Here is an 11,329-nt window from a genome sequence, read left to right as displayed (position 1 = left end):
TCTGAGCTTCTATTTCTAGAAAGTAATGGAATGTCGAATCTCGTTTTTGTTTTATTTGTTGTTTTAATTTTGACATTTTAACCACGATGTCTGGCCCTTTTTGTCCTGAATCAATACAGGATATGGTGTGAAAATATCAACAAGAATGATGTAACTATTAAATCATTTATTATAATATAACTTATTAAATTATTTTTATGGGGTTTTTTTCATAAGCTTTCAGGATATACGTAAACAAAACTCATGGGGGAAAAGCTCATACAAATACAGCCTCGCCAAGTTTGGTGTGCAAAGCAGACGACGCGCACCTGCTTATGACAAGGGCAGTTAACTCTAGACAAGGAAGTTAGACGAGACCAAGTCTGACGTTGAGGTTCGATTCAAAATAGACTGAAAAAACAGCCGTGACAATGCCGTACATGTTGATAAGCACACAGATACGACTGGTACGTTTGAGATAGAAAAAAATGGGAGTTACCCCAAAATCATGTTACATGCTCCGGCCGACATTGTACGCATTGTATTTAAATAATTGTATCTATCAAAATCATGTTACGCATCAGCTCAGTCACCAGGTAACACAGGTAACAGATGGAGTTGCATAATACATGAACTGATTTTCTACAACACAATGAAGTCCCTTTCTGCACTCAACAGTGTAAATCATATGTAGGCCTACCTGTTGGGACTTTTGTGGAGAAAACGCTGTGCGTGATAGCATGCACTGAAAATAGGACGACAGCATTATTTGAGAATTAAACAGGTCATGGAATAAGGCTACCTTTAACACACAGTCAACACATGTTTAAGGAAAGACTGCCGTTCACCAGGCAACGCTCACATTATCAGTGTTTATAGTTCTCAGGTTGTGGCCTGCATTGTAACAGAGATAAAATATATGTGGCCTATATTCATAATGCTTGCAGTGTTTTACCAGACACAAGATATTGCATCCCATATGCATAAAAAATAAGAATGGACGCAAATAATGTGAACTATGTATCCCATCAGATGCAAAACAGTATAAATGTTGAAATGATTGAACCCATATTTTAATTGAATCTTGTGGATAAATATTTATGTATTACTTCTATTCTCATTAGAAATACAATCAATGTTGGACAGCCAGTGTAAGATTTTCTTCACTCAATCACACGTTTCGATTTAAAACAAGAAAATCCCAATCTGTAATAAGCATAAGGCATCACTCATACTTTGTATCTTATTTGTTGTTGATGCAGTGGTCACCCTGAGACCCCCCACTCCCCCTGTTAAACGCAAAGACCCCCAAAATCTAGTATCGAGGGTTCCTAAAACTTGCAAATATACAGACAAAGGTAAATCACTGTGCTTGTGTTGATCACAGTTATGTTTTATTTCCAGGAGAATGGTCCGACAGTTGTTGGAGATGAATGGAGTGACCTCCAGTTAATGGACTATCTTGGTGCATCGTTGTACAAACAGCTTGGAAACAACTTGTGAGAACAGCCCAAATTAATTTAATGCATTGTCATTTTGTAAATATGAATTCAGATATGACTAGTGCATTTATACACTATAGATATGGCAGATAAAATGAGGATTAGATCCGAGTGTCCTTTGACAACAAATATATTAACACTTTCGATAAATGTTAAAATGTTTAGGCTTGATGAAGAAGTTTAGACCTTTTTCGATGAGTGTTGATATATTGCATATCAAAAGCTATGAGGGTGAGATTATATTTATCGTCCTTAATCATTCTTTCAACATTTTCAGTTTGTGATAGTCCATAACAGGTGTCTTGAGTGTATAAAGTACAGCTAACCAGCTTCTGTGGCAGAGTGATTAGTGATGTCATTTGATTGTGATGTCAGGGTAACCGATAGCGTCACAATGTTCTGCAAAGCATTGTGATGCAGTTTCATGGTAGCAATATACAAGCATACAAGATCCCTGACCCGCCCTGTGTTGTCATTAATTGAAAGTTTGTCCTTACGTCTGTATATTAACTTAATTGTACCCTGGGGTACAAGACCCCTGGCCCGCCCCTTGTTGTCATTAATTATCCCCTGCCACGAAGTGGAAGGGAGATATAGGAATGGGTGTTGTCCATCTGTCCTTCTGTCTGTCCGTCCGTCACGTTTCGTTTCTGGAGCAGAACTCAAAAACAATGAGAGATATCTTAACCAAACTTTGCACATAGATAGGTCTAGTGGTGAACTGGTGCCTTTTGATAGTTTGGAGTTTTCCAAAAAATTATTTTTGAGTTTCCATAGCAACGAATTTGACTTAGACTGAAAATGGTGGTAGTGCTCTTTTCCAGAGCAGATCTTGAAAACCATACAAATGTCTTCACCGAACTTGGCACATTAACAGGTCTAGTGGTAAACTGGTGCCTTTTGATAGTTTGGGATTTTTGAAAAAATTATTTTGCAAGTTTCCATAGCAACAACTTTGACTTAGACTGAAAATGGCAGTATTGCTTGTTTCCGGAGCAGATCTTGAAGACAATATTTCTTGCCTTGCACACAACCGGACATGTCATTTTGGTTGGGGATATGAGTTGGTCATGCTTGTTGAAACTTCTGTGTGTTGTAGACTGGAGTACAAGCACCCTGACCTCCCCTTGTCGTCATTTATTGAAAGTTTGTCCTTACTTCTGTGTGTTGTAGTCTGGAGTACAAGCACCCTGACCTCCCCTTGTCGTCAGTTATTGAAAGTTTGTCCTTACTTCTGTGTGTTGTAGTCTGGAGTACAAGCACCCTGACCTCCCCTTGTCGTCAGTTATTGAAAGTTTGTCCTTACTTCTGTGTGTTGTAGTCTGGAGTACAAGCACCCTGACATCCCCTTGTCGTCAGTTATTGAAAGTTTGTCCTTACTTCTGTGTGTAAGAGTCTGGGAGTACAAGCACCCTGGCCCGCCCCGTGTCGTCAGTTATTGAAAGTTTGTCCTTACTTGTGTGTGTAAGAGTCTGGGAGTACAAGCACTCTGGCCCGCCCTGTGTCGTCAGTTATTGAAAGTTTGTCCTTACTTCTGTGTGTTGTAGTCTGGAGTACAAGCACCCTGACCTCCCCTTGTCCTCAGTTATTGAAAGTTTGTCCTTACTTCTGTGTGTTGTAGTCTGGAGTACAAGAGCCCTGACCCGCCCCGTGTTGTCCTCAACAAGTTGGAGAAGAAGGGATTCTCAGTTGTCAGCATGACAGGCGTAGGGCAAACCTGCATATGGACTCTGCACCGACCAGAGGATTCGGAGGATGATAAGAACAAGAATCAGACCAGCTGAGTGGGGACAAGATGGTCTGATTATGTAGGACAACAAGGAAGTCTGTTGTGAGGAACAACAAAGTATTCAAGTGTATATATGTATTTGTTGTGGCTGTGATCTGGAGAACAGTGGTCGAAATAACATTTTGCATGGAAATCAATAAAAGTAAATGCTAAATTCAAGTATTATTATAATTATGTGAAATAAGTTGGGAATATTATTGAGGGGTGGTAGGGTAACCTAGTGGTTAAAGCGTTCAATTGTCACACCAAAGACCCGGGTTCGATTCCCTACATGGGTGCAATGTGTGAAGCCCATTTCTGGTGTCCCCCGCCGTGATATTGCTGGAATATTGCTAAAAGTGGAGTAACACCATACACACTCACACACTGGGAATATAATTGCTACCATGGTGTGATAGATGTTAAGTGATTACTAGTCCATCTATCCATCTGTCCATCTATTTGGACACAAGAGGCAAGGAGTTATTTCAAGCACTGTTGAAGGGTGAAGGGTATATGTATCTCTGTGATATTATTTGCATGGGCTGCATCTCATACAGGACAGACAGTGTTAATGCAGCTCCAAGTCCAAAATAGGGTTTCCATGTGGTGCTGTTAACATAAATGTTTTGAAATAATATGAATATGCTGTTTAGTTTTCTCGTGTACAATTTTACTTTGCAACTTTGCAATGAACTTAAATACAAATGGGCCTTTTACTTATACTTTACCAGCTTCATAATCCTATACGGTTTATAAGTATTAAACACAGGACACTTATTTGTAGTACCACCCTGCTGTGCATATCAAGTTTGAAAACATTATTTCTAATATTGATGACTTATGATTGGACCATAACAATTTGGTAACTGGTTCTTGTTTGATGCAGTGTTTGTCATTGTCTATGTATTTTTCTATGTGTTTATTTCTAGGAGAAACATTTAGCCTGGAGACAACATATAACTACAATGTTGGTTGGTTGGTTTGTTGTTTAACGCCGCACTCAGCAATATTCCAGCTATATGACGGCGGTCTGTAAAATAATCGAGTCTGGACCAGACAATCCAGTGATTGATATCATGAGCATCGATCCATGCAATTGAGATTGATGGCATGCATCAACCAAGTCAGCGAGCCTGACCACCCGATCCCATTAGTCGCCTTTTATGACAAGACCTATTCCACCCCGGAATCTTCATGGGTCTATAACTACAATGAAAAATTAGGACCTTTTGACATGTTTGAGAAGAGGGTGAATTTGGTGTCAATTTAAAGAAAACAGGTCCTCAGTTTTAACCTTACATTTGGTCATGTAATGAATTTATTTATTTCCAGTATATGTATATGGTCTTTATATATGTGAAAGGCATTTAGAAGTGAAGGAGTAAGCATATACTCTGAAACGTTGTGTTCCTCATAAAAAAAAAAGAGTTGACATCCATATATTCTCTTCCATAAGTATATGTATATATTTTACAGTGAATTCTTCCAGTGTTGCAGCTCAGTTTGTCGTTTCCAGACATTACATAGACAAGATAGTGTTGGTTTACTCATGTGTCTTAAGTGAGTGAGTGAGTTGGGTTAACGCCGCTTTTAACAGTATTCCAGTGATATCACAGCGTGTCAGCTGAATGTGGGAGGAAAGCCCGAAGTGATGCAGGTCTTGGACGTTTACCACATCGGTGAAACCCACAAGCACGGGTATGGTGCTGACAAACCTAGAAACGTAATCGAACGGGGATTCAAACCCACAATCATAGTTTTCTGGTGTGCCCAAGGGACGCAACTCTGTACAGCGAATCATGGTGCCTTAGACAACTGGGCCACCCTTGCCCTCTCATGTGTCTTAAGACAAAGTTAGGTTAGCAGTATTCACAAAGCATACTACTCTACTTTTGATGAGAACAACAGATAGGTCATTCTATGTAAATATACACTTGACGTGAAAATCAAATTTGTGTGTCATGAAAGATAAAAATATCCAATGTCAAAAGTCGAGTACTATGAGTGAGTAACTAAAATATTTTGAACTAGTTTGCCCATGAATTTAATGCCTTACTGTATTCTCATATTTATCCTGTGCATTTACCATCATCAATATGATTCGAATTTTTCTTATTTAAGTGATGAGTTTTTAGATAATGAGAGTGGACCAGTCTGGAAGGTACCATGGTTATGATGTGTTAGAACTCATTTCCCCATTCTAGACAGTAACCTTATAGAGTACACATGATCTAAGGCACGAGAAATGGCATGACTAAGAATCTCTGATGTTAATGGGTTTGAATCCTGGATTCACAGTTAATGATGCTTGGTTTGTCAGCACCATACTTGCATGTTGCCGGGGTTTCACAAATAAGGTAAACCTGGTCACTTTGAGCTCGACGACTACATAAAGTTGGCATGCTGTGGTATAAGTGAAATACTGTTCAAAGCAGTGCTGAACCAAATTATCCAGTTATCGGTTATGGTGTTATGAAAGAAAATATCAATAAAAAGAGAGAATGTGAGATGGTTATCTATATTTTGTATGTGAGTACATGTATGTGTTAATTAATGACTTTGCATTTTTTTGCTCAGCAAAATTTAACAATTCCTTTCTTTTGATTTATATGGAGAGGATCAATAGATGTCAGAAGCATGTATATACATACTTACAGCCTCAGAAATTTAGGTTGTTTGTACTTGTCCAGAGACACTTTATTTCACTAATCCTCCGAGTTTGTAGCTCATTCCGCTTGAATGACACAAAAACGTTTACAATATTTACATTTTCTGTCACTATTATTTAGTTCCAGTTCGTAGTTAAATTGAAGCATTGAGAACTGGATTAGAATTATAACCCTTATATGCTTCTAATCTATGAGGACTCCTTTCATTGCAGGTTCACTTGTCCTCAGCGCAATTTACTAGTCTCTGGCTAGCAGACTAGCGTGAATTTCAAAGACTAATTAGGTTCTTTGTATGTGCTCATGTGTATTTGTTAAACAGGAAATAAATGTAACTATTCATGTCATTTAACATTGGAAACTTGGTCTGAGTGGGTAGATCTCATCTTTAATCCTGTTCTTCTGCAAAGACTTAAGACATTGGTACCTGCCTCGATATGTTCTGTAATGTTGACTGGAACACAAGCTGTTGATCTCAGGCACATTTGTGTGTGACATGTTTTGCAATATTCAGCAATTATTTTACATATGAAGCTGTACAATATTCATTTTCTTCCTATTATAAATGTTGATTTGTCTTGTTAATAAAAAGAACTGTCTTAATACCATTTTTCTTTAGTTTGTTTAAAGATATACTAAGGCCACACATTTTTATTTTGTGGTTTACATCTTTTTAGCTCACAAACTAGCTCACATACAACGGAGAATATTGCAGAACAAAGTATTAAATGGTGTCAGGCAAATACTTTCTACATGTCATTTTAATATGATTTCCATTAGCCTTGACTCTCTATCCTTCAAGCTACTTTAAATCATTCCAGACTGGTCCATCAGCAGTGTTCGAAATACCTACCTGGGTTGATTTCAACTCGGGCTGCCAGATTTTCAAATCCCCCTGCCCGACGGTCGGGTTATATTTAATATCTGAAAATATTCTAAATATTTCTCGATGATAAGCATTAATTCACATGTAAAGATGAATGATAAAATGTAACCAAAAAGAAACCCCGTTAGCTTATCCGGAGAAACATATGATTAAAGTGGGCAGGCAGGTTTTGGTCAGGGTATTTCAGCTAGCCAGTCCTGTGGTCTGGCTGAAATTTTTGGGAGTTTCATACCCTGCCATCAGACACCCTTCTGTTTAAGCCTCCAGACTTCCATCTGACATCTTCAAACCAGGTACTACAAAGAATTATACTTTGTTTGTTTAATGCCGCACTCAGCAACATTCCAGCGGTCTGTAAATAATCGAGTCTGGACCAGACCATCCAGTGATTGACATCATGAGCATTGAGCTACATAATTGGGATATGATGTCATGCATCAACCAAGACAGCGAGGATAACCACCTGATACCCGATATCTCAATACTGCATACACAACATTTTGTGAGAAAACCCAGTCTTTAGACTGAGAATGCACTCCATAGACTCACTCTTAAAGTTGAAAAAGGACACCTGACAAGAGACTTATACCCATCAACATCACACTGAGTCAAGTCAACTACTCTGTATGAGAAAATAATAAAAAATAAACATAATGTTTTACGTACTGTATTATGACAAGCAAAAGGAAAAAAATAGTGCAAGCTTGCCGACAATGCACCAGTGTCGCTTCTCTCTTTGAGAATCTAAACTACTCCTGCAGCAGGATTTTGTATCTTATACTATGAATTTTTTTATTTGCCCATTCTATTTTTTTTTCTGAAAGTGGATTTTGGCCCCGGGCAAATCTGTAAACCCAAAGATTAAAATTTCACCAAATGTGTACTGATTCATGGTATCCATACATAGTGACAGCTGGGGCACTTTGCATGTTGACTACACCACATATGGTCTCTGATCGCAGGTTACCAATCAGTGTTCAAAAATGCGTAAAAGAAATATTGCCTCCAAGTTTATTTATGCTGTCTTTACAGACAGTAGCCCAGTCTCTTGTCACGCCCAGTTGCGTTAGCGAGCCAATCGACGCACAGCAGCTAGTGAGCCCTAGGGGCCAGTGTCAGACAGCCGAGAAGAAGCCAGAGATTAGTGCCCCTTTAAAGCGTTAACTTCATGCAGAGGACCCGGGGTCGATTCTCCACATAGGTACAATGTGTGAAGTCCATTTCTGGTGTTTCCTACCCTGATATTACTGGAATATTGCTAAAAGCTGCATAAAACCATACTCACTCACTCACCCATGACAAAATGAAACAAGAACTCTTTGGTGTCAGCTAAGATACTGAGTGATGTGGCATTGGTCAAGTCCAATGAAAACAAAGTTGGGGACGATAAAACATTTTTTTAATCATTATACTTTAGTTGTTATTGAAAGTGCCTGCAAGCACTGTTTAGTTGTACATGCAGAGCACATCGCTATTATATGACGTCACACTGCTCATTCATATTGATGCAGAACATATATGGTGTCAGTCATGTATAGCAAAAAGTGCTAAATTTCAAGCTCTCTGTGGTCCAAAAACTTCAAATACACTCTCTTCGTCAAAATGCATTGCCACACATACTTTGAATACCGTATTCGACGTAATAAATGCGCCACTCTAATAAGCGCCCACGGCGACATTTGCTAAGATATTGGCTAGTGAACAATCCCAATTAGCACCCCTTCTGATCAATGTACACAAGACTTATTTATTCGCGTATAATACGCACTCGTGTGTTATATGCACCCTTAATTATGGGCATTTAATTCTGGAAAAATATATCTGTTGTACATAAACATTTCAGGCTGTCAGCATAAACCACGAAATTTATCTTTCAACGCTGTTTTTTTTCACCAAAATAACATTCTATTAAGAGCCCCCTATTTCTAATTTTGAGAACGCCCTGGGCGCTTATTACGTCGAATACTGTACTGTAAAGTTCTGTTCTACATTTTGTCACCTGGAATTCTATGTACAAAACTACTGACAATGATGGAGAAAGAAGTACTTCTCTATCAATTTTAGCTTCCAAAGTGATGCAGATGTCAAATTGGCAGTTTCAGTCCGAGGTGTAATTGTGATTTGATACCTCTGACTGTTTAGGATATAGCAGTCTTACTTGTTTATTGCAGGAGAGGATGGTGACCAGTTCCCTGACCCACATCCACTGATCCAGGCTTTGTGAACATAAAACCTACATTTATTGTCATGAAAAAAATCAGAGTCAGGCAGCCATTAGCAGCAGCCCAAACCTACAAAAATAGGTTATGAACGAGCTTTTTTTTCATTTTATTTGGAATCGAACTCTCGTAAGTGAATTTAAAATACGCAGAACACCATCGATATTGACACAGAGTGATTGCCCTTTACACGGAAGTTGGTTATACGCATGCGTGTAACTTTACAGCGGGAAATACTAAATGATCGTCTTGCGCCAAATCTGACAAGAAGATAACAAGTAATTTCATCGATCTTACTTACGGATTATATTATTACAGACATGACTGGTGTGTTAGAAGAAGCTGAGGATACAAAAGAGGTATCTAGTTTTAGTCGTTCTGTGGACAACACAGACAATGTAACATTAATGATGAGAGAAAATCGTCTGCTTCATCGTTCATGACTATTTGTTGTCATTTGTCCATGTTTATGGGGATGGAGAAAGATATTATATTATTTCATGAACCTGCATTCACCCTGTAGATACGACATTGTGCGGTACTTAGCTGAGATTCATAAATATCAGAATACTTTTAGTCGAGAGACAAAGTGGTTTGTAAATTTTCGGACAAGTTTTCTAAACAATGATTGACACGCTTGCTGTTTCACATGTTCAGGGTCACATATTGTTTTGTTAATATGATAGTCGATTTTATGGTGGGGACAATGAATGCATAAGGTAAATTAAAACATTATTTAGCTCCACCCTTTTTGTTTTGTGTTCACAGGTTCATAACTTTTGACAAGATACATTTTCTAACAAAATATTTCGTGTACTTAAAATTTAACATTAAATGGCTTGGGAACTAGAGGATATTGAAATTCCCAGCATATTATTTAATTTGCCTTCTGATGACGCTTGTGAATGGTGAGGACCAGTAGAAAATCAGCGTCGGACTTCAGTAGGATATTGTGAAGGAGTGAATATCAAGTACAGTAAACTATGTTTGTAACGAACATGCTTACAACAAACTGACAGATATAACAAACTGTTCGTTTGGACCTGGCCATTTGCTGTATATTTTACCATATAAAATTGATGGATATAACGAACACGCCTAGAACAAAATAACGGATATAGCGAAGTCAACTTGTGGTCCCGTGTGTACTCTGTCAACGATAATGTTTAACAAACTGTTAATCCCTGAGCTGAGCTCCTCTCATGTCACCAATCTGCAATCAAAACATCCGCGGATGTTCAAAAAGGCAATAAACAATTGAAGGCAATTGATTTACTAATTACTGACACCTTGTCTTCAAATTACATCCTCAATTAACATGATTAACAATAGCAATACAGTGATTAGGCTATAGCCTTTGAAGTAGATATATTCACATAACCACACTAGACTGTTGGTCCAAAGTGGAATTTTTAAGGACTTGTTTTAGATGTGGCTTTTATCATCTTCTAAATACTATTAACATGATTAATCTGTGAAAATCCGGGTTTGAATAGATCTACAGCAACCTAAAGGTGACTAACGGGATCGGGTGGTCAGGCTCGCTGACTTGGTTGATGCATGTCATCTTATCACAATTCTGTGGATCGATGCTCATGATGTCAATCACTGGATGGTCTGGTCTGGTCCAGACTCGATTATTTACGGACCACCTTCATATAGCTGGAATATTGCTGAGTGCGGCATTAAACAACAAACAAACAAAAGTTAAGTAAACCAAACACACAAGCATATGAAAAATGACATGATTTATATTATTATCGTATAGTTTTGAGGCAGGCTGATGTAACAACAAACAAACAAACTAAAAAATGTTAACATGATTAACAGTGTTTGGTAGGAGAGAGCACACCTGCAAGACATGCAAGCATGGCAAGAGGTTCATATATATGTCACCTTTCAGAAAATGTCAGAGGTCATCACAGATTTTCAATGATAAAGAACAAACAACTTCCTTCATTTGACGTTTATATTATTAAGGTGAACTTTGCCCCTTAATAACTATTCTCTGTATCCAAAATTAGAATAAATAGAGGTAAAACCCTTTAGACGTGTAAGATCACTTTCTTCAATGTTCTTGTGACCACTTTACCACAAAGAAATCATCAATTATCATGATTATGGAAGCATGTAATAACTCAGTATATAATGATAGAACTGTGAAAGAAATTTGAAACCAAGTAAAAATCATCTTCCTGAGGCAAGGGAGTTAACGGACTATAAAAGTCCAGTTTCCACCCTTGCCGAACTCCCTTGCCTCCTGGAAGACGAGTAAAAATGTACATATGACCTTCTGCATGTAAGCA

The 11,329-nt window shown here is 38.1% G+C and overlaps 1 protein-coding gene across 2 annotated transcripts; it reads left to right on the top strand.

The window, feature by feature from the left end:
* Window positions 1-332: 332 nt before the first annotated feature.
* LOC139442123 (GTP cyclohydrolase 1 feedback regulatory protein-like) lies at window positions 333-6,216 on the top strand. 2 transcript variants are annotated; one of them, XM_071222926.1, is made up of 4 exons: window positions 333-446; window positions 1,384-1,478; window positions 3,103-3,312; window positions 6,134-6,216. In XM_071222926.1, exons 1-3 carry the CDS (start codon window positions 411-413, stop codon window positions 3,263-3,265), a joined length of 294 nt encoding a protein of 97 aa, XP_071079027.1. In that variant the 5' UTR covers window positions 333-410; the 3' UTR covers window positions 3,266-3,312; window positions 6,134-6,216. The 2 variants fall into 2 exon arrangements, with proteins under 2 accessions (XP_071079027.1, XP_071079026.1); XM_071222925.1 differs by having other exon boundaries at window positions 3,103-6,216.
* The last annotated feature ends 5,113 nt before the right edge of the window (window positions 6,217-11,329 follow it).

This window comes from Haliotis cracherodii, unplaced genomic scaffold (genome assembly GCF_022045235.1).
Source record: "Haliotis cracherodii isolate W230 unplaced genomic scaffold, xgHalCrac1.p SCAF_5, whole genome shotgun sequence".
Lineage (NCBI taxonomy): Eukaryota > Metazoa > Mollusca > Gastropoda > Lepetellida > Haliotidae > Haliotis > Haliotis cracherodii.
The sequence above is the reverse complement of the archived record's forward strand: the minus strand, read 5'-3'. Positions and strand labels throughout refer to the sequence as shown.

Bases quoted from the DNA above. Each gene is read 5' to 3' on its own strand.
- LOC139442123 (XM_071222926.1), top strand. From the start codon at position 411: ATGCCGTACATGTTGATAAGCACACAGATACGACTG. The intron at 447-1,383 runs GTACGTTTGAGA...TTTTATTTCCAG, and splicing joins TAAGCACACAGATACGACTG to GAGAATGGTCCGACAGTTGT. The intron at 1,479-3,102 runs GTGAGAACAGCC...TGTGTGTTGTAG, and splicing joins AAACAGCTTGGAAACAACTT to TCTGGAGTACAAGAGCCCTG.